At 42.0% G+C, this 26,477-nt stretch overlaps 3 protein-coding genes across 6 annotated transcripts in view; 2 read left to right on the forward strand and 1 right to left on the reverse strand.

The window, feature by feature from the left end:
• LOC108232957 overlaps nt 1-10,974 on the forward strand; it is a 20,769-nt gene extending 9,795 nt beyond the window's left edge. The window contains exons 19-46 of the mRNA XM_017411118.3: nt 165-230; nt 326-394; nt 645-707; nt 1,465-1,518; nt 1,988-2,047; nt 2,194-2,265; nt 2,366-2,431; nt 2,834-2,905; nt 3,369-3,428; nt 3,505-3,573; nt 3,653-3,712; nt 3,789-3,857; nt 3,946-4,011; nt 4,202-4,267; nt 4,484-4,537; nt 4,613-4,687; nt 4,762-4,833; nt 5,858-5,908; nt 6,008-6,079; nt 6,174-6,233; nt 6,343-6,414; nt 6,511-6,549; nt 6,644-6,706; nt 7,071-7,142; nt 7,604-7,643; nt 7,719-7,770; nt 7,842-8,256; nt 8,934-10,974. Of these exons, the coding sequence (XP_017266607.2) occupies nt 165-230; nt 326-394; nt 645-707; nt 1,465-1,518; nt 1,988-2,047; nt 2,194-2,265; nt 2,366-2,431; nt 2,834-2,905; nt 3,369-3,428; nt 3,505-3,573; nt 3,653-3,712; nt 3,789-3,857; nt 3,946-4,011; nt 4,202-4,267; nt 4,484-4,537; nt 4,613-4,687; nt 4,762-4,833; nt 5,858-5,908; nt 6,008-6,079; nt 6,174-6,233; nt 6,343-6,414; nt 6,511-6,549; nt 6,644-6,706; nt 7,071-7,142; nt 7,604-7,643; nt 7,719-7,770; nt 7,842-8,256; nt 8,934-10,268 (3,384 nt within the window). The 3' untranslated portion in view covers nt 10,269-10,974. The remainder of the gene's footprint in view (nt 1-164; nt 231-325; nt 395-644; nt 708-1,464; nt 1,519-1,987; nt 2,048-2,193; nt 2,266-2,365; nt 2,432-2,833; nt 2,906-3,368; nt 3,429-3,504; nt 3,574-3,652; nt 3,713-3,788; nt 3,858-3,945; nt 4,012-4,201; nt 4,268-4,483; nt 4,538-4,612; nt 4,688-4,761; nt 4,834-5,857; nt 5,909-6,007; nt 6,080-6,173; nt 6,234-6,342; nt 6,415-6,510; nt 6,550-6,643; nt 6,707-7,070; nt 7,143-7,603; nt 7,644-7,718; nt 7,771-7,841; nt 8,257-8,933) is intronic.
• Nucleotides 10,975-17,800: 6,826 nt separating this feature from the next.
• Nucleotides 17,801-22,104, forward strand: LOC108232814 (putative ferric-chelate reductase 1). The gene is made up of 7 exons (XM_017410860.3): nt 17,801-17,937; nt 18,370-18,461; nt 18,970-19,179; nt 20,235-20,342; nt 20,481-20,631; nt 20,743-20,880; nt 21,668-22,104. The coding sequence occupies exons 2-7, from the start codon at nt 18,372-18,374 to the stop codon at nt 21,718-21,720; spliced, it is 750 nt and encodes a 249-aa protein (XP_017266349.1). The 5' UTR covers nt 17,801-17,937; nt 18,370-18,371; the 3' UTR covers nt 21,721-22,104.
• Nucleotides 22,105-24,095: 1,991 nt separating this feature from the next.
• Nucleotides 24,096-26,477, reverse strand: part of LOC108232945 (heterogeneous nuclear ribonucleoprotein C) — an 8,984-nt gene continuing 6,602 nt past the window's right edge. For all 4 annotated transcript variants that reach the window (XM_037982048.1, XM_025004816.2, XM_037982049.1 and 1 more), the window contains exons 6-9: nt 25,945-26,117; nt 25,759-25,872; nt 24,787-24,953; nt 24,096-24,702 (exon numbers count right to left, since the gene is read on the reverse strand). In XM_037982048.1, the coding sequence (XP_037837976.1) occupies nt 24,592-24,702; nt 24,787-24,953; nt 25,759-25,872; nt 25,945-26,117 (565 nt within the window). In that variant the 3' untranslated portion in view covers nt 24,096-24,591. The remainder of the gene's footprint in view (nt 24,703-24,786; nt 24,954-25,758; nt 25,873-25,944; nt 26,118-26,477) is intronic.

Consider the following 26,477-nt stretch of genomic DNA (forward strand, 5'->3'; position numbering starts at 1 on the left):
TTTCAGGAAAAAGGAGGAATCTTCAGCGGGATGTTCAGGAAGTCTCCAAAGCTGGCGGAGGCTGCTCAGGCCGATCAGGTAGGATTGTTAAACACCGGATAAATCTAAATTCCTTCATCATTCAGTCTGAGAACCAAACCGAGCTCAACCTCCGGGTGTTTTAGGACCAACCGGCTCCTCCGGATGATCCGACCGGCAGCAGCGACAACCTGACAGAGACTCACCTGAAGGTCAGGTTTGTCCCGAGAGCAGATTAATCCTGGATTATTAACATTATCCTCGTTTAACAGCCGCTGATGAAACGTCTCGATCCGTCTGTTTCCAGGAAAAAGGATTTTTTGGCGGCATCCTCCGCAAATCTCCCAAGATTCTTCGAGAGGGTAAAGCTGAGCAGGTAAGTTCACGCTGACATAAATAAAGGAAATTAAAGATATTCCAGGATTAAACTGAACTGAAATTATTCGATCTGGTTGCCAGAAAAGCCGGTTTAATAATCCGTCCAAGTTACTGCTAAAGAAACCTGAAGATTTGAGCCTTTAAACGTTTTTATTTACAAAGAGTGGGCAAAATGTCTTTTATTGTTTTGCTGAAAGTTTGTTGAAGGACATGATGTTTGATTCTTTTTACGGTTTAATTTGTTTCAGGATAACGAGTCCCTGCAGTCGGACTTATCAGCCAGCAGCGAGAGTCTGTCTGAAAACAACAAAGTAAGAACAGTTCAGACTTTATTTTACTGCTTTAATGTTGTTTACAGCTGAAGTTTGTGTCATTGAGGGAATAAAAATAACAAATTGTTTTAATTTGTGCATAAAGTTCGACGTTTAAAGGAAGTTCGATTAAAACATTAAATCTGAACGCACAAATTAGGTAATTTTGGCAGAAAAGGAGTTTAAACGAAAAAAATTGTACATTTTTTAAAAAGTACAGTTTTATTTTTGGAACCAAACTGTGAAAAAGAGTCACTTTTTCTTCAAAAAGAGTCACTAAAATGACACGTGTGTCTCGGCGGGAGACACTTGAAGGAGTCGTTTTAACTCGCGGTTCGAACCCGACCCAAACAGCCATGAAGGCCTGACCTAAAATGGCGTCTGAAGCCCTGAAGAAGAACGCAGCGTCTGTCACTAAAACTCTGCGAGCAAATTCCCTGAACCCAGAAGTGTTTTTGGTAGAAGTCGGTGAAGGTTTGTTCTCCTTTTTACTGTGAAGTTGGACTAAAGATGGAAAACTTGCATTTGGCGTTTTTAAAAAAGATTATTAAACCTAAAGAAGTTATACAAATATCTCCCCTAAATTCATCAACATCACAGCGGTTTTAAACCGCAGCCTGAGAGCCACACAAGACCCCTCCGAGGGCCCACATTTGGCCCGCGGGCTGCGATTTGGACACCCCCCGCTGTACCTGCACAGGTGGAGCTGAGGGTGGTGCTCCCCGGAGGTTAAATTCTGTTTCTCTTCTCTCTGAAGGACAAAGTTGGGTTCTTCGGACTCCTCAGGAAGACCCCGAAGGCAGCTGCAGAGGTACGGCACGCACCCTCGAGTCCACAGAGACAGAAAACATGAAAACATGCAAATATTTATTTTACACCAGGAGTCTGATTCAGAAAGTCAATAATAAACATTTTATTTTTCTAAAAGCTAAGTTTAGGGTCTCTGTCGGTCGCAGTGACTGAGAGTTGTCATGAATTCAATCCGTTTCCTGTTGTGACAAGAAAAAAAAAATCCTTTTCGGGACGTTAATAGAAGAAAATAAATGTTCAGCAAGCTTCTTTGAAACTCACTCACCTGGGAAACTAAAAGGTTTCATACAGGTTGAACTTGATTCAGCGAATGGTTTGGTCCATGTGTCAAACTGAAGGCCCGCGGCCCAAATCTGGCCCCTTTTTAACATTTTATTTAGTCCCAAAGATAATATTTTAGCTGCGGAGTGTCGTTGTGGGCTGACATGGCTTCAACTGAAGTAAATAAATCCTGTTTTTGTTTATTTCAGGATCATCAGGCTGCACAGAAAGACGCTTCAGGCAGCAGCGAGAATGCTGCCAGCACAACGGTCAGTTTGACGTTATTTTAAATTTTCCCAAAATGAGCGAGTTCTTCCGTGCACAAGTTCTTTATTTTCTGTCCAGGAAAAAGAAAATTCTTCCTCTCTGGGTTGAAACGATATAAACAGACATATAATTTGTTTTTTTTTTTCAGGAGAAAGGAGGATCCGTCCGTGGAAAACTGAAGAAAAGCTCCAGACCTGCAGACGATTCTGCTGCAGACGAGGTTCGCAGCGCTGCCTCCCGACTTCCCGACTCTCGGGGGTTTGGCTCGTTAGCTCGGTGTTTACAGCGCAGACGTAAAACCCGGTTTAATTTTTTCTCAGGAGAAAAATTCACAAGAAGACAGGATCTCAGGAAGCAGCGAAGGCCCGACTGAGAACTTACCGAAGGTGAGATGTTTGCAGGTAGAACGACCTGTTGGACCGCAGACCGTCAGGAAGACTCGGGGTGAAACAGGTCCCCCCTCGTGTCTCTAACTTTATAAACCAGAGTCTGCTCCTGAAAAAACACCTGAGATCACCACAGACTGACGCTCAGAGCGGAGATTCTGAGGGAACGCTTCAGGGGAGGGAACGGTTAGAGCGCTGGGAATGTTAAAGCAGTAGGAACGGTGGGATCAGTTGAGCGGTGGGAACAGTAGTAATGTTTGAGCGCTGGGAACATTTAAATGATGGGAACAGTAGGAACAGTTAAGTGTCGGGAACGTTTAAACGGTGGGAACATTAATTACATTTGAGCAGTTGAGGAAGTTTAACTGTTATTTCTCTAAATGTTTTTTTTTTTTTTTTCAGGAAAAAGGAGGAATTTTCAGTTCTATTTTCAAGAAGCCTCCGAAATCTGCAGACGCTGCTCAGTCTGAGGAGGTAACTCCATGAACCAAACATCAGAAGGTTCATCACTTAATCAGCCCTGGGTTTTACTCATCCATTCATTCATTCATTCATCCATCTGTTCATCAACACATCCATCCACGTGTGTCTGTCTATTCATTAATCCATCCATCCAACCATTCACACATCCTTCCATTAGTTCATCTTTTGATTCATCCAGTTATCATTCATTCATTCATCCATTTTCTTTACCTACTTTTTTATGCAGGATCCTTTCTGTTGTTCAGATGGTTTATTGTTACAGTTCTCGTATAAAATGTAGAATGACACAGGAGTGAGAAGTTAAAGAAAGTTCATACATTTGTTTTTGAATTTTGCACATTTTTGATCATCTAGGTTTTTTTTAGTCATATTACTAAAAAGTTAAGCTTTGTTATTACTTAATATCTTGTCTAAGAAAGTCTAAGAAAAGATCCAGAATTGATGTTTCTTCCAGGATTTGTCCTCCGACTCCGAGGTTCCCGTCAGCAGCGAGAGTTTATCTGAGAACAAACAGGTCAGCGAGTTCAAATCATTCATTTCAAACATGAATCCAGTTTATTCTAAAAACATTTAATTTTATATTTTATCAGGAGAAAAGTGGAGGTTTGTTCAGTGGATTCCTCAAAAAGACTCCTAAACCAGAAAGGACGGAGACACTGGTAAATAATTATCTTTGTTACCGGAAACATTTTTAAATTTTCCCACAACTTGAAGCTTCGATACAACTTTCTGTTTCAGGACGAGGAGACTCAGAAAGAGCCGTCGGCGAGCAGCGAGGACCTGTCTGAGACTAACAAGGTCGGTTCTGACGCAAATATAAAAACAAACAACTCTTTAAAAGCGACGTGGGGTTCACTGACGCTCTCGTTTGCAGGAGAAAAACATCTTCAGCAACATGTTCCGAAAACCACAACGGCCAGCAGAGGGCGCCACAGCGGAGACGGTGCGTTATCTGCTGCAGAGGATAAGAACATATCCAGACACAGAGCGTTATTTTTATTTTTCAAACTGTTTTCTGCTTCTGATCACAGGAGGAGAGCTCTGGAAATCCTCTCTCTGCCAGCAGCGAGAATCTGGCAGAGACGAGCGGCCCGAAGGTACTTCAGAGTGACGAAACAAAACCCACATCCCCTTTAGTTTGTCTGAGCTGTGGTTAGTTTAGTAAATGTTTGTTTTGTTGTTTTTAAAACGTGGAGCCCGTCTGCAGAAAGACTTCCTCGGTCTTTGTTTCCGTTAGAACCGGAATATTTACGGAAAATGTTTTTTTTTGTTTTTGTTTTTTTTCAGGAAAAGAAAGGAGGCCTGGCCGGGATATTTAAGAGATCGGCAAGTTTGGACAACCTGTTCGATGAGGTTAGACACAACAGGAGTTTGTTTTCTAGTTTTTCTGCTGGGCTGAAATAAATCTACAGTTTGTGGGTAAAATAAGTCCTCTAAAGGAAAACTCATTCAGTTTTTTTGGTTTTTCTGCAGTGAAACGACAGAAAGCTGATGTATTTTTATTTAATTTCACAAATACCTGATTGTTTGTTTTACTGTGGATTAAAAACTGCGTTTATCTCCTTTCAGGACAAAAGTATTTTCAGCGGCATGTTTAAGAAAACTCCCAAAGCCACAGAACAGGTGTGGGACGCAAACTTTACAGTCATTTAGTTTGTCGTTTTTGTGTTTAATCTTTTTTTTTATGTTTGCGTTCAGGAATCGAACCCAACAGGCGAGGATAAGAAGTTATTTGAAAGTTCTGAAAACCTGCTGGAGGCGAGCACGTCGAAGGTGCGGGCGTTTGTTGGTGAAAGTCGTGTTTTTTTTATTATGTGTTTTCGTTAATGTTTAACGTGTGGTTACAGGAGAAAACCGGAGGACTGGCGGGGATTTTCAAGAAGTCGCCAAAACCAGCGCCGCGTTCCGTCGTGACTCAGGTGAACAAATCTGGTTCTGGTTGTTTTGAAGCTGCGTCTGCTTCTGCCGTCACGTGAGGCGGCGCTCTGACCCTCTGGAGCGGGCGGAGCCTAGACATTACATGAATCAATGGGTCACTTCTTCAGCTTCATCCCTGAGACGCTATGGGCAGACAGTCTCAGCGCTGGTTCTTGTGTTAATTCTCTGCCTTATTAGAATAATTAGTTAAACTTTAGCTCTTTTGTAGCGTCAGCCTTGAAGGGTGAATAATCTGAGTTCTCCCTCCGCTGGGGAAAAGGACAGGAAGTGAGCCAAGGGTGGGGTGTCGGCAAAAGATTCATTCATCCGTCTTCTACCGCTTATCTGTGGTCGAGTCATGGAGGGAAACCCAGACCTCCTTCTCCTCAGAGACGCTCCAGCTCCTCCTGGAGGACCCTAAGGTGTTCCCAGACCAGAGAGGATCCAGAATCCCTCTGCCCCTGGAGTCTTCTCCCTGTGGGACATGCCCAGAAAACCTCCACATGGAGGCGTCCTGATCAGATGAACCACCTCAGCTGACTCCTTTCAGTGAGGAGGAGCAGCGGCTCGACTCCGAGTTCCTCACCTGATCTCTGAGGCCGGCTGCCCCACAGAGGAAGCTCATTTCAGCCGCTTGGATCCAGGATCTCGTTCTTTCACCTTCCAAACTCATGACCGTAGGTGAGAGGTGGACCATAGACGGAGCAGGAAATCCAGAGTTCTGCCTTTCGTCTCGACTCTTTCTTCACCATAAACCGACCGAAGCGACGCCCTCATTACTGAAGACGAGGTTCTGATCCGTGGATCCATCTCTGCTCCATCCGACCAACAAGACTCTGAGATGCTTGGACTCCTCCACCTGAGGCAGAAACTCACCCCGGCCCGGAGGAGCATTCCACTCGTTTTAGTTTACCTCTGCGTTCACGGCTCATTATCTGAGTCTGTTGAACAAACCTCTCTGAGAACGAGCCTTCAACCCGTTCAGTCCCAGAAACATGAACACGAATCTTCTTCTTTCTCCTGCAGGACCCGCTGCGACGGTCGGCGAGCTGCGACAGCCTCAACGAAGTCGAGAAGGTGAGCAGAAACACGACAAGCCACCTTTTACCTGATTGTTTGCCTGCAGGTTTGATCCGGTTGGTTTTAGTTATTTTTAAGCTTTAAATGTTTTTAAAGGAGGACGTTTCGGCGCAGGAAGAAACGTCGGCCAGCAACGATAATCTGTCCGACGCCTCAGGTGCCGCGAAGGTGAGCGTTCTGGTTTCACCTTTTTTATTTTTTGTCCAATTTTTTTTTTTTATGAATTGAAACGAACAAATGTGTCGTTGTTTTTACTTTACAGGACAGAAAAGTTGGGTTTTCGGGGCTCTTCAGACGGACGCCCAAAACTTCAGAGCAGCAGGTGCGAAAAAAACTTTATTAAACTTTATTTAAACAAGATAAACAAAACTCTGAATCCAAGAAAAGATGCAGCCGAGTCAGTTTTTCTTTTTTTCCATCGTCCATGTCAGGAAGGTGAGGAAGCTCCGCCGCCAACGGGAGGCGTCCTGAAACGCAAACGAACCGTGAAGAAGAAACGACGAGTGAGTTATTCTCAGGAACACGACGGAAACAAAATCCAGACGTTTTTCTCTCGATCGTCTCTTTGAGCTTCGATGTTCAACCTCTGATTTTCACAGGTCGTGTCGTTCCGGATCAGGAAAACTCAACCCAGACAGGTACTGACGGGTTTCCTTCCGGCAGATTAGGATTATTATTCCCGCTCTTTGTAAGATTACTGGCGTTAACGTGTTTTTTGTTTTTGCTCCGCAGAGTTCAGACAAGATGCCCGCCATCGAGGAGGCCGTGGAGCTGCAGGAGCTGAACGGACCGCAGGTCCGGACAGAAGAGAGCTTTTATTTTATTAATTTATTGTTATTTTTATTTAAAATCCAAATGTTTTTTTGTTGTTGATGAATTTCCAACAAAGCTTTGGTCCAAACCCTTGATGCTCCTTAAATATTAGAGAAAAAAAGACTTAATATTTAGCTGATTTAGCATTTTAAATGTGAATTAATTAAATTTAAAGCAAAGGTTGGAGTTTCAGCTCTGCTTGAGATTATTTTTGTTTAAACAAAATTATTTAAAAAAACAAAAAACTCAGGAAGCTTTTAAATGTCTGGGTTTAGTTTATTTAGTAAATTAAATATAATTTTATGTTTTATTCAGTGTTTTTATTTGTTTGTTTGTTTGTTTCCAGGAGAGCACGGTGGTGGTCGAGCCTGTAGAAATGGCCGCTTATCCAACTGGAGAATCAGCCGAAGCCGAGCAGGTTTGTTTGTGTCCTGGACGATTTTTAGCTGCCGTTCTGCTACTTTTAGCTTTTAGCTAGCGTTTTGCTTTTTCATATTTGAACTAGTCTTTTGCTACATTTAACTTTTTTGGTTTTGTTTCTTTTAACTTTAAGCTAACATTTGACCTTTTTTAGCTTTTAGTCAATGGTCGGTTTCTTTTAGCTTTCGGCTAGCATTTTGCCTCTGAACTTTTCTTTTGTTTCTTTTAGCTTTAAGCTAGTGTTGTACTTTTTTAGCTTACAGCTGTTGTTTTGCTCCTTTTAGCTCTGTTCCTTCGATTTGTCTGTTTTTAGCACGTAGGATTTGCCTCCTTTTTGCCACATTTAGCTGGCGTTTTGCTCTCCTTCCGGTTTTAGCTAGCCTTCAGCTGTTGTTTAGCTGCAGCAGCTGAGATTCAGCTCCTTCAGCTTTAGTGAGCAGAAACTCTTTGTTCCTGCAGGAGAACAACGAGCTGATGGCGTGGTGGAACAACGTTAAAGGTCGGTTTCATTTCGGCTGCTTTAGGTTTAAAACCTGTTTTTATTTAATTTAATTTATTTGTTTCTGGTCTCCAGGTTGGACCGAGTGGAACGAGAGCTCCAACTTCCAGGAGGATGATGAAGAAATGTAAATAAATAAAGTTTTGATGTCGGGCTTCCTGGAGGAGCGTCTCTGAGGTTGTGGGCGTGTCTCCGCAGGGCGATGGAGCAGGCGGCTGATCGAGTCTTCATGGCGGCCCGAGTCTTCGTGTACCTCTTCAACCAGCGGGGGGCGTCCCTGCAGCAGCGCATCCTGGAGCTGCTGGGCGTGGCCGACGCCGCCGACGAGTTCCACAAGAAGACGGTGTCGGCGGCAGTGGGCGGGGGCGTGGCCAGCGTGGCAGGCAGTGTGGCCACCATCACAGGGCTCATCCTGGCCCCCTTCACCTTCGGGGCCTCCATCATCGTGACGGCGGTGGGGATCGGCGTGGCGACGGCCGGCAGCATCACGTCGGCGACGGCCAACATCACGGACACGGTCCACTCCAACATGGACCGCAAGAAGGTGGAGAAGATGATCCAGGGCTACCAGGAGGAGATCAAAGACATCCGGCTGTGCTTGGAGTTCGTCCAGGTGAGGAAACGTTCAGGTTAAAACGGGAAAAACGTGCGGGAAACCCCGAGCATTCAGCGCCGTGTTTCTGTTAGCAAAATATCTCACGAACTACTGGAAAATCTCAGGGAGTGGATGAACGTCTGCAGGCGAACTTAAACGCAAAAATGGCGGAAACTCAGTCGACTTTCCAGACGCTGAGGTCAAACCTGAGGTGGTAGTAGGTGAGAGTCGTTCCCAACACGAACTCTGAGTGCTGCTGGAGTTTGTGCTGGAGCCCAGGCCTGTCTCAGAACTCAAGAACCGAGAGAACTCCCAGGAAGTCAGCGTTTCTCCATTGACCACGCCCAGTTTTACATTTCTGACCAATCACACAGTTCTGACACCTCAGGAGGAAGGAGCTCACAAACCAGGGAACAGTTCTTCTCGTCAGAGCTAGCGTTAGCCGACACAAAAACGTCAATTTTGCAGACGCTGAGGTCAAACCTGAGGTGGTAGTAGCTGAGAGTTGTGCTTGTTGGCGTGAAAGGCGGCGGGCGACGATGTTTTTAGACTTTTTTACTTTTCTTCCCATTTGAAAGAAAAAAAAGTGAAATGTTTTCACGTTTGGTGGTTTGTTGCCGCCTTTAGGACCACGTCACGGTTGCACGCCGGCTGTGAAAATGCTTGTCACTCTTTCTGTTGTGGTTCTGTTGTAGGAAGGGATGGACACCCTGCAGGAGTGGGACTTCGAGAAATACTCTGAAAGCGCCGCGAAAAAGGCTCTGAACCACAACATCAAACACGTGATGAAGGAGGGCGGCCGCGCCGGGAAAGCCCTCATGATCAACACCGACAAGCTCATCAGCACTGTGCAGGTCCTCGGCAGCGCCAGCGGCGTGGCCAAGGCCGCCCAGGCCATCAGCGTCACCACGGGCGTCATGTCCGCCCTCTTCCTCGCCCTGGACGTCTTCTTCCTCGCCAAGGACTCCCACGAGCTCCGCAAGGGCGCCAAGACCAAGTTCGCTGGGAAGATCCGGCAGGTGTGCAAGGAACTCCAGGAGGGCCTCCTGGAGCTGAACAAGGTGAAGACGCAACTGCAGAAGACCATGGACGGCATCGAGCTGGAGGAGTACGAGGAGATCGAGGAGGTGGAGGTGGAGGTGGAGGAGGACCTGGAGTCCGACCCGAAGAAGCTGGCCGAGCTGGAGCAGGAGATCGACATGTTGGAGGAGAAGCTGGACCGGAAGGGCGACGCCGAGGAGAAGAAGAGCAAAGAGCCGGCGAAGGACATCTTCAAACTGAAGAAGGAGAAGAAGGAGGAGAAGAGCGTGAAGGAGAAGGAGGAGAAGGTGGAGGAAAACATCAAAGAGGAGAAAGCTCCAGATGAGGTGAAGAAGACGACGATCGAAACCAAAGAAGAAGAAGTTCAGGAACAGCAGAAGAAACAGGAGAAAACTAAAGAGAACGAGGATCTAAAAGGAGGCTCAGGGAGGATGGAAAAAAGGAGAAACAAGCCTGAAAAGGAGGTGGACGAATCACAGACACGCGGGGAGGAGACTGAGAGGAGGAGGAGCAGGGAGGACGAAGGCAGGAGTTCCAGGAGGCACAGCAGCAGGAGCGACAAGGAGCAAGAAAAACCCAAAGCACGAGACGCAAAGGAGGACAGGGGAGGACATCGCAGGGACAGAGGGAGTGAGAGGAGCGAGAGGAGTGGAGCGGAGGAGCGCCGTAACTCAGACAAAAGGAAGGAGGCGCACCGAAGCCGCAAGGAGGAGGTGACCAGGAGAGCCGGGGGCGAGAGGAGCCCCGAGGAAACGAAGACGGGTCACCACAAGGGAGACGAGAAACGAGGCGGCAGAGTGGAGAGCGCCAGGAGGGTGTTTGAGAGGGAGGAGGTGGAGGAGCAGGAGGAGGAGGAGGAGGCGAGGAGGCAGAGGAGGAGAGAGGAGAGGGAGAGGGAGAGTCGGAGGAGAGGGAGTGACCGAGAACACCACCGGAGAGGATCGAGGCGTCTGTCCGACTCTCTGCGGGAGAACGGGCTGAACATCTGAACCATGACACCTAAAATTAGCTTTAGCTGCTTCTTTTTTATGTTTTTTACTTAGCTATTTGCCAATTGTAGCTAGACTTTTTCTACTTTTAAGTAGGTTTTTGATACGTTTAGCTCTTATCAAGCCTTTTTTTACTTTTTACTGAGCGTTTAGCTCCTGTTGGCTTTTGGCTGGTGTTTCAGTTTTGGCTTCTTCAGCTCATCTTCAGCCACTCTTCCATTGAACGGGTCCACAGGAAAAACACTATAGGCTGAATGGTTTAAATATTTGTGAGATTTCTCCAGATGAATAAAACCCAGATTTAATATTTATTATTTAAAGTTTAGAAACTTGATGCTCTTTAAAGCTTCTGCTGCTCCTTTTTTAATGTTTAGGTCATTATTTTTGTTGTTAAATCTCCTTTTTTAGCAGTTTTTAAATGTTCTGTAAGCACCTTCATGGTTTCTGTTACAGCTTCTGGTTTTCGGGGTGAAACTCATTTATTTGAGTTTATTTGTTAAAAATTGCTTCTAATTGTGTCGTTTTTTAAAATTGTTTTTATGTCTCTAAAAGCCAGACTGCGACTTGTTTAATTTCAGGACATCATGTTTTTTTTCTCAGGTTTAACCCTGAAATCTTGGAGGTTTTTATATTTTTTTTTATTGTCATTGTTTTGGTTTTCTATAACGCTGCTTTCTTACCGAACAAATAAACCTAAAAAAAAAAAGTTTGATTTTTGGTTGTTTTTCTTCTTCTTTACAGCGATAATAAAAACATGTTTTTACTCTAATACAAAGTAAAATATGTAAATTTATTTCCACTATAATGTAAACAGAAATAAATCAAATATTGGAGAAAATAAAATAAAAATAAACTTCCTGGTTAGTTTTTTAAAAGAGTGCAGTAACATTAATCCTCCACCGGGGGGCGACGAAGAACTACGTTAATGTTGGTAGTTAAAGAAGTTCGAGTCAAACATTTTAAAGGTAATTATGATTTATTTTATATTTAAAAGTTGCCTTTAATTGACTTATAACAAGCCATTTAACTTATTGATTTAATAATTAATCATAACGTGAAACAATAAAACTTTGTTTTTTCAGCTAAATGTAAATCCTGCAGATTTTTAAAAAAAAAATTGACTCAACCAAAAAAAGTTTCAATCAAAAAATTAGTGACTTCAATCAAAAAAAAATCTTTAAATAAATTTTTGTTTCGTAAAAAAATATTTTTATGATTAAAAAGTTTTTAAGATGTTTTTTTGTTTGACATGATTTTTTTTTTTGATTGAATAATTGTGAAACAAATCTAACTCCATATTTAATCAACAGTTTATTTTACTGATAAATCTAATTTAAAAGCCAATTTTTAATCCGACTGTGTTTTACACATTAAACGATGTGACGCCACGTGAAATGTTGGTTTATTTATATATTTTTTGCGTTGCTTGACTGGTGTTATTCATGTATTCTTCCAGGCAGCACTTTGTTCCTGCGGTTGTTTAAAGTAAATAAAGGTTGAATTTCTAACATTATTATCAGGCAGATCTAGGGACGCCCCGACGCCTCTTTTTGTTCAGGCTTCGTCATCAAGCGTGACTAGTTTTCCTTGAGTTGACTTAGTGACGATCATAATTAATCAGTATCCTTTCATTATTATCGCTCTTTTTTTTTTTTTTTTTTTTTTTTTTTTTTTTTTTAGTTTAAATTGGCGTGAGACTGAACTGTAATCAGTCTCTTTACCACTTTTATTTATTTTATTTTTTTTTTGAATGAACTTTATTGAAACATACAATACAAATCCGCCAGAGGGTTACAAACAATGAGACAATTCAGCATTATGATATTACATAAAAACATTAAATAAGGCACACAAATTCCAGGTTTTCATTGCTTTAGCATTGGATGAGTTTTCAATGGTACTAATGTATTGTTTGACCTCATTTTCAAAAACGGAAAAAAGCGGTTTTTTGTTTGTATAACGTGATTTGTGTATGTGCCATTTGGCTAAGAATAAAATTAAGTTGATTATATAAGAATGTTTTTTTTTTAAATTGGGTAGTTGGTAAGGCCAAACAATACATGTTCAAAACAAAGGGAGAAATCAGGATCGATAGAGTTACAAATTAAAGTGCAAATGTTTTTCCAAAATATAACAGAAAAGGGGCAAGACCAAAATAGATGGAGCGTATCTTCTGGGTTTACTTCACAAAAGGAACATGTAGTATCCAAATTATTATTAAAGCGTTGTAAAAATATTTTGGAGGGGTAAATTCTGTGAATAATTTTGAAAGATACTTCTTTTACTTTATTAGTTATTATGTATTTTGACGGTAAGGTCCAAATTACTTTCCAATTAAGGTTATTAACAATCGTGTTCCAATAAGAGGTTACATGTGGAGTAGACACAACGTCTTTCTGAAATAAAGAGCGTATACCTCGATTGCTATTACGCAAAGAGGAGAAACAAATTTGGCCAATTTCAGGTTCTGTTGGGTCAAAATTAAATTGTGTTGGGTTTTTTTCTATGAAACCTTTAAACAAAATAACAGCTCCGGCAGGAATGGCATTTATTACAACACTAAATTCATTGCAAGGAATTATAGGGCCATAGTGTGTCAAAAAATCTTGGTAAGTCATTAAAGATCCATCACTTTTGAGCAATTGATTAACTGAAACAATGTTGTGAATGAACCAATTGGAGAAAAATAAGGATTTGTTTTTATGCAAAATGTCTTTATTGTTCCAAATGTAATATCTGTGTGGAGAGAAATTATGTTTGTAAATCAGAGACCAGGAGAGAAGCATTTGTTTATGAAAATTGGACAGTTTCAAGGGGATTTTATTAACATTATAATTACAAAATAAAAGGAAATTTAGACCTCCTAATTTAGAAAAGACGAAGTTTGGAATGAAGTTCCAGATTGAAAATGGGTTCCTGATGAATTGTTTTAGCCAATTTATTTTAAATGTATTATTTAAGGTGTCAAAGTCTAAAAAATTGAGGCCGCCTTTTTCATAACTATTCATAATTACTGATTTTTTAATATAATGTTTTTTGTTTTTCCAAATAAAGTTAAATAGCATCTTGTTAATATCTTTGGAGACCTTTTTGTTGACATCCAGAGATAAAGCAGCATAAGTAAGACGAGAAAGTCCCTCAGCCTTGGTTAACAGGATTCTGCCTCTCAATGATAAATCTCTCTGCAGCCACTGGTTCAGTTTCTTCTGGGTTCTGTCAATAATTGAGTTAAAATTCAGGGGACACCTGGAATCTTTGTCTTTTGTAATACAAATTCCTAGGTAATTAACAGAGTCCTTTACAGGTATACCACAAATAGACGAAATGTCACAATGTTTAATAGCAAGTAGTTCACATTTTTTTATATTGAGACAAAGTCCAGAAGCAGCAGAGAAAGAGTTAATCAGGTCAATCGATAAAGGTATCTGAGAAGAGTTCTTTAAGAATAAAGTTGTATCGTCGGCCAGCTGGCTGATGATTATTTCTTGACCTGCTGCTGTGATTCCTTTTATTGGGCTCAGTTTGATGGCGTCTGTGAGTAACTGAGTGCAGAGGAGGAAAAGATAAGGCGATATGGGACATCCCTGTCTAACTCCACGTTTAAGAAAGAAACGAGGTGAAGTACCAGCATTTAATCTGATTGTGCAATTTCCATTAGTGTACATTGTTTTAATAGCACTGCTAAAGTAAGAACCAAAACCGAACTTTTCCAAGGCGTGAAATATGAATTCATGTTCGATAGTGTCAAAAGCCTTATAAAAGTCTAGAAAAAGGATAAAGCTGTCATCAGGGCATAAATGTGAATAATCAATTAAATCGAGTACTAGTCTGATGTTATTGGAAATATGCCTGTTTTCCATAAAGCCAGATTGACTCTCATCAATTATGTTTTCCAGAACGGATTTTATTCTTTTAGCAAAAATATGGGCAAATATTTTGTAATCATTATTTAATAAACAGATTGGGCGCCAGTTGTCAATAAAGAGTAAATCTTTTTTTGGTTTTGGTATAAGGGTTATGAGGCCTTGTGTTAGAGTAGGAGGGAGAGATTCATTGTTTATGCATTCTAGGAAAAGTTCCTGGAGGAAGGGAGCCAGCTGTTTGGAAAAAGTTTTATAAAGTTCAGAGGTGAGGCCGTCCGGACCAGGAGATTTATTGGACTTCAGGTTTTCAATAGCACAAATGATTTCCTGTAAAATTATCGGTTTGTCACAAGATTCCTTCGAGTCCATGTCAATTTTTTTAGTATCTGTAAGAGACCTCAAAAATCGACAGGTAGAATTGTTATTATATTTTGACTCATATAATTTAGTATAGAACTCTGAACTATATTTCGCTATTTTTCTAGGATCATCTGTGATATCTCCATCAATGTTTAGTTTCTGAATTGTGTTAATCTTAGCTTGGAATTTTTCAAGACGAAAAAAGTATGCAGAATTCTGCTCTCCTTCCTCTAACCATCTTTTTCTGCTTCTCACAAACGCTCCTTCAGCTTTCATTCTGTAAATATCATCCAATTTATTTTGTAAATAGATTAGGCGACTATGTTCATTTTCAGATAAGTTTTCTGGAATTTTTTGGGTTATCGAAGTTATTTCTGAGATAACATTCTCTTCTTCTGCTCTTTTAGTTTTAGCAAATGAACTTGTGTATGTTCTTAGAAATTTTGATAATTCAAATTTTAGGAGTTCCCAGTTGTTGCAAAATTTTTTTTCTACCAGAGACTTACACCAGAAGCGTTGGATTAATGAATGAACCATTTTAGACACGGCCTCATGTTTAAGGACAGAGCTGTTCAGTTTCCAGTAAGACCCCCTGCGGTGAGCGTTGGGATTCATAGAGATCTTGAGTAATATTGCTTTGTGGTCAGTTAAAGGAGTAGTGAGGATATTGACATTAATAGCACTGCCATCGAAATCGATAACTGCCATTATCGCTCTGATAACATGAATATCACTGTGAACAATGAATGTTATCGCTGTAAAAAGGTGGGAATTTAAACCGTTTTAAACCACAAAGATTAGTTTTAATCCGGTATTTTAGCTTTACTTTGAATTTGAGCTAAAGAAGTTCAAGAAAAGAGCGACTCAAAATCTGCCTTTAATCAGTTATTACAACTTGGGTTAGCTAGCTAGCTAATGCTAACCGTTATTAGCATCAGCTAGCTAGCACCAACTGTTGTTTTAGGAGCAGTTTAGTGCAAATCAAAGTTATTAACAAAACCAACCAGGTTAAATATCTTTTTACAAGTTGTTCTCACCGTCTTATTGAAAAGTATCACAATTTAAAGTGCAGTTTGAGCGACTTCTGACTTAAAATGGCCGACGGTGAAGACTAACCCGACCGTTGGGTGAAACCTTTCTGACTCGTTTTAGCAAAACGATTTTTAACATTGATTTTTCATTATTTTTCAAATTCCCCGTCTCAGGTGATTTATCACCTGGAGACAACCTGGTTTTGTTTTGTTTAAAACTGCATTTGTATCAGTCTGGAGGAAATTTATCAGGAAATTTAAGCATATATTTAAAAAGGGTGAATCCCCGAGCTTCCCAATCAGCTCCACATTATACAAAAGGATTTCCCGGCAGACATTAGCTCAATTTTAAACTAAATTAAAAGAATTCGAACTAAAAGTTTTATTTCTGAGGACATATCTGTAAGAAAACTTGGATTTAAAGACAGATTAGTTTGATTATTTGTTGTTTTAGTTAATGGGATTGTTAAATGGTGTCTTAATGGACTTATTTTTGTACACATACTAACATTACTAACATAACATGTTACTTAAATGATATATTTTATATATCACAGCTTCCATTTCCTTTCTTATTATTGTTCTGCAGATTAAATGAAAATCTGCTTTTCAAATAAAGAAATTCTGGATTTTCTACTCGAAGTTTCTGAGAAACTATTTAAAAAATCCCGTCTCTGCCGTTCGTCATCGGTTTTCTCTTCCTGCTTCAGGAACAAAACAAAAAAAACCCCTGACAGAAACACATAACAGTACGCAAGACGAGCTTCCTTTCCAGAGTTTTCCCAGAAAAGACGGTTTTTCCGTGTCACTTAGGAACCGCTCCGTGCAAAAGTCTCGAGCCGCCGTTTCTCTTCAGACTTTCGCTGCTTCATCTGATCCATTTTACCTCCAGGACCTGAATATTTTAAGAGTAATGTTTGTTTTTATTGTTTAAAGCCACTTAACCCTGACCTCTGACCTTTAAGAAGCTCATAACCCAAGGGATTAGCTGTGACACGTAACGGACAGTTTAGCGAACGGTTCGGTTTTCGTCTTTTTGTCACCAGCAGCTCCTCACCGAGACTAAGGTGAAACAGGTGCGAGTGGAGCTCACGCCTGAGTTGTTTGTCTCGTTTCAAACTGAACCAACTTGATCGGGTTTGAAGTGTCAGGAGCGGCGCTCCCGCGAGAATTAATTAAATTACTTTTCAGCCAACATCAAAGACAAATTCTTATTGCAACCCCGTTTCCTACAAAGCCAATTAAAGCGATCTGAGTCAGCTCTCTCTCTCTCTCTCTCTCGCCTGTTTGACTTTGAGCGCCATCTTTAGCGGATGATCTGATCATGAAAGCGTTCAGCTCCTCATGACTGCTGCAGAACCCCTGAAGTATAATCACTCAGGAATGTGTCGTTCTTTAGCGCCGCGGCGGGCCCTTCAAATGATGACGCACGAGATTCCGTCTGTTTATTTTATTAAATTTTTTTCTCGTGTGCGCCACATTCCAAATGAGTGAACTAACTGCAGCGCTCTCATGCTTTTAATAACATTTAGACATGACGCACCAAAAAAGAAGGGAATAAAATTTGATTTATTATTTGTCGATAAATCTCACTGGGTTGCCCGTTTCTTTCAACCTTAAATGGCGCCACGTTGGGTAGGAGAACACGGCCTCGGACGGCTCATTGCGGGAACGCCGAACCCGAGCTGCTGGGCGGCATGAGGAGCTGAGGCTGCGTATGGTTCTTCCGCATGTTTACGCTTTGGTCCAATAAAACGGCACCAAACAGAAATCAACAGCTGATTGAACTTAATGAGACGAAACAGAAACAGTTTTTTTTATTGAACTCAAACTCAGCTCTGCTGTCCGACCTACAAACATGGCTCCATTTAAAGAAAAATAAACCAGTTTTCCAACAGTTAGGGATTTATTACCAAAGAAGTTTTAACAGAGAAATAACCAAACAAACATTTATTTACTTCTTGTGCCAAGTTTATTCAAATCTTAGAGCCTCTAATTTGTCCAGTTTGGTCTTTTTTATAATTTTCCGTCAAACTACAGAAAGTGATTTCAGATTAAAGGCGAAGTTTTATTTGGACAAAGAACGTTAAATTCAAACATAAAGATTTGAATAGTTCTTGGTTTCCAAACCCAACTCCCCTTCGGGGAGTTTTAGAAGCAGCAGAACTCGTTTTACAGAAACTTTTTTTATTGTTTTTTTTCCATTGACAGAAATACACTCGCAGTCCTCGGGAGACACGCCCTCCATCCAGGCAGTCAGACAGGTGTGAGGTTTCAAAGCCCCGCCCTCTTTTCAGGAGGAAAAAAACCGCTCCATCGGGTCGGTCCAGCACCAGAACCTCTGAGGGTCGAGGCGACGTCTGCTGAGAAACAAAAAAGCTCTTTAAACTCAACGTTTTACCTTCCCAACATAAAGTAAGTCTTTGAAACTTTTTAAAATCTGATTTTTATTTCATTATAATTTACTCACCTGGCTTCCAGGAGGATTTTAGAAACATTAATTTGCTTCAATTTAATAATATTTGTAAATGTGTGGCTTTTAATTTAGTAGTTTTTGTGCCCAAAACACAAATTAGAAACAAGAATGAAAAAAAAAAACTGCTTTGAAATTTATTTTAAAAAGCTGATAAGGTTAAAGGTTGTCCTGTTAGTTGTAGTAAAAACAGATTATTGGTAAAATAGTTTTTTTTATGATATTTCTCGTCTTTATATTTGTCATTTTCCTATTTTGCGTCAGGTTTGAATCAAATTCCAATTTAATCGTTCAAACAAGAATTTAAATAAATCAACGTAATGATCAGGAAATGAATTCAGGTCTTTTCTGATTTTTCCTTTTCGTCCCGGCAGGAATGGAGCGAAGTGCGATCCTGTTCTTCACCACATTGATGGTTCTGACAACAGGAGTCCAATCCCAGCTGACGTTTGCCACTAATTCAACGGTTAGTTTTAATTCAAATCAACGGATGATATTAGACAACTTTCCTACTTTTAGCCTAAATAACCTTTTTATTGAACTCCAAACTGGGAGATTTTTCCTCTCTGAGAGTTTTACCAACATAAATCCAGTCAGATTTGGCCTTTTTTACCGTAAAGGGGTTTGATTTTGGGAAAAACAAGTTTAAAAAAAACACGGACCTATTGGTAACCTGTTGAAGTGACGCTGACAGGAAGTGACCATTGTTTGGTTTGAGACTGATGGTTTACTCAGAGTTTAGAGCTCCCGAGGTTATCTCATAAAGTTATTCATTAGCAGCAGATCTGAGGCTTTAAGTGGTAAATGTTGGTATTTAAATAAACAGCCCAGATGTTTCCTCATTCCACCTCGAAATGTTATCTCTGAAATAAGAAGTGAGATCATCCATTAACTCAGAAACTCCACTGGAGCCATTTGTTTGTTTACAACAAAGTCCTAAAAAGTGGTTTGATGTCTTGGCGTTGGTTCTGCAGCAGGTGGACATCACCAGGACAGGATGTGGATCCAGCAAACTGTGTGAGGAGGTGCCGAAGGGCTGCGATCCAGCAGGAAACAGCGCCTGCCTGTTTGTCTCCACGGCGCTGAAAAACCAGACCGCAAACAATGGCGCCGAAGTGTCCTTCCAGCTGAGCGGAAACTCCACGGGGTACATCGCCGCGGGGATCACCCCGAACGCAAACACGGTACGCCGCCAAAACGCCCTCTGATTTTAGTTTCACAAAGATTAAAGGAAATATTGCGTTTTAAAAAACCTAAACATTTGAATTACTTCCTGGCATAAAACACCTTATTTTAAAGATTAATGACAATAAGTATTCTAGGATAAATGATACCTAAATATATCCAGATTTCTTTTTGCATCATAGCTAGCACGTTATCTAAACAAAGTCACAGTGATATTTGGAGCTCTGAGTTTAAATTTAAATAGATGTAATAAATTATACATACAGAACTTAACTTAAAAGAAGATAGAAAATAAATTAATTTCATATATTTTATAAATACAAAGGTTTTGGTGTGTTTTTGCGAGATACTTTTTGGAGTTAGCTAAGCTAACAAGCTAGCACGGTTTGCCTCCTTTAAAGGATGAAGAGTAAATGACTTTAACAATTTCCTCAATTATTTTTGAAAATATATTCTTTGGTTAACTTATACTCAGCTAACTTAAAACGTTAAGGTTTCCTGGGCGATATTTCAGCTAATCTCCAAATAAACTAAAGTTTCTTACTAAAAGAATCATATAGAATAACAACATTTCATAAAATTATCATTTTGGATTCCTAATTTTACTTCCATCTACTGGTGTGTGCTTTCCAACCATTCATCAAATAGGTTAAATACATAAATACTGAGTTTATATTTAACTTAAGGGGTTAGATAGTGTGATTATAAATAAATTCAGATTAAAAGCCCTTCAAAACAATGAAAAACTGATTGCATGAATAAACTACAGTAAATGCAAAAGAGCAGACGTAAACTCAGCTGCAGTAAGGAATTTTATCTAATCTTGTTGTTTTTCTTTGGTTCAGAATGTTACCAACGTAGATTTCAGGCCCCAGACGGCCACAGGTTCAGTGCCAACAAGGAAATGTAATCGTAATACATCTGAAGTTTTCTTTAGGCGGTTCTCTCTGAACAGGAAAGACTAGAAACATGAGTACATTGTTGGAGTACTTTATCCTTTACTGTTTCTATTTGGTGCCTTGTTCACATTCAGGACGTTAATCTTCTGTTTCAGGGCTCCACGTTGCTGTTTGTGTGCACTAATAACGACACCATCAACGAGAAGTTCTTCAGGATGATGCTCAGGAACAACACAGATAATATGCTGTCGCCACACAACACGGTTAGACCCTCACTTCACTCCCACGATGCCTTCTTCACGCTCGGACACGAGTCATATCACGAAGAGACGATCTCGAGTCGTTCCCTTTGCATCCTGGGTAAAAACCCAACATAACTGACTCTTACTTCATGTTTGCAGACTGTGAGAGAGATTCGAGGACAGGTAAATGGAGACAAGATCCAGTGCGAGTTCGACGTTCCGAACCTGAACGCCACCAGCAGCAGCTTCCTGAGGGCCGGCGCTGACACCACCTTTTTCATCCTCCTTGGCACCGGAAAATTAAATACAGGTACTTTATTTTAAATAGAAACATTAAAAAAAACAAAAACCAACCCTGGAGTTTTTGCGGATTTGAAAGGGAATCTTTTTAAACGTTTGATTTCAATGTTTTGTTTTTCAGACGGGAGTCTGGGCACCTTCAACGTCAATCGGACCAGCGATGCTCTGGACCTGACCAACCCGATGGCTAACGTAGCTAACACCACAGCAGTACCAACAAACACCACAGGGGCGGCTGACCGGGCTCTCCACTCCGGAGGTAAACTACACACCTTCACAAACCGCATGTCGTTACGGAAACACCTGCGTTCGCATCAGCAGCTCCGCAACGTTTAAACCAAAGGGGCCTAACCCTGGTCCTGGAGGAACTTCGTCCTGCAGGTTTCAGGTGCTTCTCTGCTTTAACACACCTGATCTGAGGGACTGAGTGATGAACAGGTTTCTGCAGGACTTTAAGACCTGCTGAAGAGCAGAGAAACACCTGAAACCTGCAGGACGGAGTTCCTCCAGGACCACGATCAGGCACCTTTGGTTTAAAGTGACCGAACCCAAAGAGATCATCGAACGTCCGAATAAACCAAAGGCATCAAACAACCGTTGCCTGATGAAGCAAACTACGTCACCTTTTTGTACAATTTGATGCACAACTAAAAGTCACGTGCAAAAAGAAAATAAACATAAATATTGTGTTAAGAACCGCAGACCTGAGGTCAGTCAGTTGTGGAGGTAATCTGACTCCTGAACGACCCGGACGCAGCCGCTCGGCTGCTTTAAAACAACATTCGGCGCTCCGACGCTGGAATGTTTGTGCTTCTCGGAAGCGAGGATCCTGTTTGTCCAGCTCCTGATCTGTCTCAGCAGAACTCATGACTTTTTTTGGGTTCCGGACGCAGCGTTGTTGAGGAAACAAGTTAAATCCCTTTTTGTTCACGTCCACGCTTAGCGGAGCTGAACGACTGAACGTCACGCTCTCCGTGCTGTTTCTAAAGAAAACATCTGTTTGGTCTCTGAGAAAAGCCTAAATGTTTGTTTTTGTGTCTCTGCAGGCGCCCTGCTCCTGATGAGCGTCCTCTCGCTGTCCGCCCTGACAGCAGCCTGAGGCGGAGAACTCGAACCAGCGTCGACGCAGTGAAGGAAAACTGAGCGTCCTTCTGTTTCCAAAGTGTTTTATTCTAAACTACATCCATGTTGTATCTGACATGTTTGTACTTCCTTAAAGATGAAGAAACCTGTGATGTACAGCCTGCAAACACCTGATCCTATTGTTAATCAAAGCGTTATTTCATTTTGTATCGTGTCTGTATAATCATAGAACCTTCTCCGGTGGATCTCTGCAGAACTTGTTGGTTTATTGAAGCCGGCTCTCGGCTCTCGGCTCAGGGTGTGTTCTGTTAGTTTAACGACTCTTAGAAATCTGTTGATCAGATGAACAAAAGGCCTTTGTAGAACCTGACAAACAAACAATAAAACTTAAACAAATCAGTGTTGGTTTTGTTCTCGTTTATGTCACCTTCGGCTGTGGCGCCGGCGCCTCGTTTGGGCAGAACCTTTGATCCGAGTGACAAATAAATGTGGACTTCAGGGGCTGAAATTCTTCTTTTAGTTTATTCTAATTCCTGTAAGAACCTCCACTGACGGCCAAGAACCAAAACACAACCCAGAGGAACATTATTAACCGTCCTGTTTATCAGATCAACAAAGCCAAACTACAACTCAGTTTTCAAAATACTGATCAGGACTTTAGATTTGAGACGAGTTTCTGTCCATGGCTGAGAGAAACCCAACAATAAGTTGACTAAAGGCTGCTCATTTTTGTTACCAAAACATCTCCTGAAACTTCCAGGAAAAGAATCATTTTACTCTATTTTGAGTCAACCCCATTCAAGATGGCCACCAGACAAAAATGACAACAATTCAGTTAATTTTACAGATATTGAGCTAAAATTTGATGTGGTAGTAGCTGGGAGTCGTCGTTTCGCCTTTTAGTTTGAAACTCTGGCATGAAAGGCTTTTATTTTCTTATATTAGGTTCCTGCAGCTCGATTATAAAACTGCTGGAGTCAGAAACTCTCTCTTACATAAATGAGTCTAAGTTCATGATTTATTACCTTCAAACAGAAACGATGCCTTCTATAATAAGTAACGTGACCCCGGCGGCTCGGTCGGCGTTCCTCAGGGACGGGTTCTCGGTCCCGTTCTGGTTTTCATTTACACGGAACCTCCTCTTGGCCCGTTTACAGAACAATGTTGCACATCAGCATTTCTACGCAGACGACTCCCAACTGCACCTGCTGATAAAACCTGCAGAGACCGGCGGGCTCGTTAGTCTTACGGCTCACGGCTCACAACCTTCCTGCGTTTAACGAAGGCAAGACTGAGGTCTTAGTCCACAACCGAGTAAAAGTTTCTAAATTAATCTGGTATTTTGTGGCTCACTGATATTATAAATCATACTTTACCTGAAAGAAGAGAGGGCCGAACTTCAGATGGCTGGTCATCAACTTCACCACTTGGAGCGGTCGGGATTAGAGACATTTATCAGCCGGATTTGGACACTTTTTAGAGACGCAGCAGCAGGTGCTACAACCAGCTCACTGTAGAAATGCTCCTTTATAGATTATTTTTATGGGTCCAATTTCTTCTCAGGGTTGTTAAATATATGTTTATTTTAAAGCTAAGCAATTATTGTTACATTCTGTTGAATAAAAAGCACAAAAACAAAAACAGATGGTGTTGCGTAGCGGCCATGAGCATCAGAGAAGCTCGGGCGATCCAGAGGCTGCAGGTTCGAGCCCAGGTTGCACCAAGAATGGCAACTGGTTGCTGAGGGTCTCCAGAAACCAAATTAAATGTGATAAATAGTGACATCAGCAGAAATATCACAGCTGATAAGGTTGAAACGCTGAAATTTAATAAGTTTATCACCATCTGCCGCCAGAACCACCGACTTTAAGAAATCATAATTTGTACGTCTGGACTTCTTTTAGCAAAGAGGCAGCAAATGACTCAACTTCACCTAAAATCCTCCAAACAGGCACTACTTTTCAGGCCGAGTTGATCTTAAGAAACAAGATGGAAGACAGGACACTTCTCTGAATTATCCGAGTTATATATATATATATATATATATAAATTCCCTTCTCACCCTCCGCGGGTGGTCTTTGTTTCATCCTCTGAGTTTAGGTCCTCTACCAGAGGCCTGGGAGCTTGAGGGTTCTGCGCAGTATCTTGGCTGTGCCTAGAACTGCACATTTCTGGACTGAGATGTCTGATGTATACATCAGACACACACACACATACATATATATATATATATATATATATATATATATATATATATATATGTGTGTGTGTGTGTGTGCGTGAGATTATTTCTTGTAATTGTAGTCGAACTCCAGCAGGTTAAACACGGTTATTGTTAGTGGGAGGATTATTAGACTAAACTATTCTTAACGTATAATTAGGCAGCGCGGCATTTAAAACATAATTACCTGAACCTGTTTCAAATGCCATTCCTTTCTTAATTTTTTTTTTTCCATTTACCGCCATCGTTCATGTAACAATCCGTCAAATTGAATATTTTATTGCAATTTATTCCAGTTAAACTTAAAAGGTATATAAAAAAGGACAAACATTTAAACACAAAAAGGTCAAAAACGGACTAAAAAGGAAAGACAGAGAGAAGCTAAAAAACATTTTTTTTTTCTGTGGCCGAGTTTCTGTCCTCGCGTCGAGATGTCCTTGGAGCCGTCGCCTCTGAGGACATTACCTGTCCATGTAACCGTCCTCACCTGAAGACGAGGACAAACACAAACCTACAGCTACCGATTCCTCTCACAGAGACTCTGAACAGCTAAACGAAACTAAAGGTCTTCGGGGGAAACGACAGGAGGACCATGCTCGTGTTTTTCTGCACGCTTGAGTTTCTATCTACATCGGGAGTGTTAAAACAGGAAGTGGCGCTCAGGGTCTACGAGTCGTCGTCGCCGTTCACGCTGTAGCCGTCGTCGTCGTCTCCTTCCACGTGCTCTCCTTCTTCCTCCTCCTCCTCCTCTTCCTCCTCCCGTTCTTGACTTTTCACCTGGGAACGCAGCAGATTTGTGAGCTTGGAGAGAACTCCAGACCCCGCCCGAAAGCCGTTTTTTTCCCCCCTAACCGCTCGCACCTCTTCCTCCTCCAGCAGGTCTCCCTCCTCTTCCTCGTCGTCGTCGTCGTCCTCGTCAGAGTCGTTTATGTCCTGGTTGTCCCGCTCCCTCTTCGAGCCGTCGTCCTTCTTGTTGCTGGAGTGCGAAGGCGACATCAGCTCCCCTGGCTCCGTTTTTATGCTCTTAGCTTCAGGGAAAAAACGACGACACGTTAAATCACAACGAACGGTCACGGCAAGGGAGGTCAAAGGTCAAACTGAGACACATTTAAAGGGGAAATGAAAGAAAATATAAAAAATGACGAGTCATGCTTTCCTTTTGCTTCAACACCGTCAAAAAACATCTGAGCACCAAACTCAACAAGGGTTGGGCATCAAGTCTCAAGAATCGATCCGAACCAGGACTAACGTTCAGATTCTCCTGGAAGCTGCCGCCGAGCACCAACGAAGAAGAAGCCACAGGAAGTATGCGGCGGAGATCAAAAGTCTGGCTTAATTTAAATAAATAAATAAATGAGCAGTCGGCTCAGTGTAACTCTGGCAGTGAGATTAAATCGTGCAACCTGATTAAACGCGTCCGGGTTGATGGAAGCCCCCTGACTGACGCGCTGCGCCGGCGTTCCTCCGGCTCCGCCCCTCAGCCCCTAGCACCGCGGTCAGAATCAGGGAACAATAAAATACGTCTGACTCCAACACTGAGGCGGCTAACAACAACAGCTCGACGTGAAACGGTCTCAGCTCGAACGCTAACGTTAGCCAGGAAGTTGACCGGACTCCATCACGCGCTGCTCCGTTCACCGCGGCGTCCGGGAGAAAGATGGCGGCGCAACGAACTGAAGGTTACAGCATTTATCGCCTCTTAAAAGAATCGTAATCGTTCAAATTCAAATGATGCCCTCCGGATGTTTTATTAATTTAAATGAGTGAACATGTTATTAAAAAGACTTCAGGATTTCATTTCCCCTTCAAACCCGGTCGAGCGGCAGCTCTTACCCGACTTCTTGCTGTGGTCCTTCTCCATCCGCTCCAGGCTCTCCAGCAGGTCGTCCACTTTGCTCTTGATCTGGGTCAGCTCCCTCTTGATGGTCTGCAGCTCGTCCACCCTCACTGCAGGAACAGAACCAGAGTCAGGGAACCTCACCGACCGCAGCGCTGAGATCAGCCCCGAACGAGCCCCACTTGTTCTGGAGGAGGAAGTCCTCTGACTGCTCCGGGACGAGGAGGAGAAGCTGCTCTTGGTTCTGCGGCTGCTCCCTCCGCTCAGGCTGACCCGCGGCCGCTTGGACGGGATCACGGCGCGGGACAGAGGCGGCGGCGGCGGCGCAGGGACCCGGGACGGGTACGAGTACATTCTGCACCGAGATCAGGAGAACAGGTTTAGGGAAAAAGGTTTTAGGTTTTCAGTTTAATGACTTCATTCTCTGTGTTCGTATCTCCAAACGTTCGGCTCCTTCAGGAGATCAGGCCGATTACGTTAAGTAGCTGTATAATATTTATCTTTGTTTACAAATATTTTCTGCAGGTTGAGATCTCTTCAGTTCATTTAGTTTCTTTAAATACTTCCTCAGTGATCCTGTTAGACATTTGTCTGCTCTCAGCTCGCCTGTAGACCCTTTTTTCTCGCCTGTAGCTGCTTTTGGCTCGCCTGTAGACCCTTTTTTCTCGCCTGTAGCTGCTTTCGGCTCGCCTGTAGACCCTTTTTTCTCGCCTGT

This window comes from Kryptolebias marmoratus, linkage group LG20 (assembly GCF_001649575.2).
Source record: "Kryptolebias marmoratus isolate JLee-2015 linkage group LG20, ASM164957v2, whole genome shotgun sequence".
Classification (NCBI taxonomy): domain Eukaryota; kingdom Metazoa; phylum Chordata; class Actinopteri; order Cyprinodontiformes; family Rivulidae; genus Kryptolebias; species Kryptolebias marmoratus.

What these genes read in the sequence shown, in the direction of transcription:
- LOC108232814 (XM_017410860.3), top strand. Translation starts at nt 18,372, where the DNA reads ATGGAGCGAAGTGCGATCCTGTTCTTCACCACATTGATGGTTCTGACA. An exon ending in CGTTTGCCACTAATTCAACG is followed by an intron (nt 18,462 to 18,969) that starts GTTAGTTTTAAT and finishes TTGGTTCTGCAG; the next exon opens with CAGGTGGACATCACCAGGAC. An exon ending in TGCTGTCGCCACACAACACG is followed by an intron (nt 20,343 to 20,480) that starts GTTAGACCCTCA and finishes TCATGTTTGCAG; the next exon opens with ACTGTGAGAGAGATTCGAGG.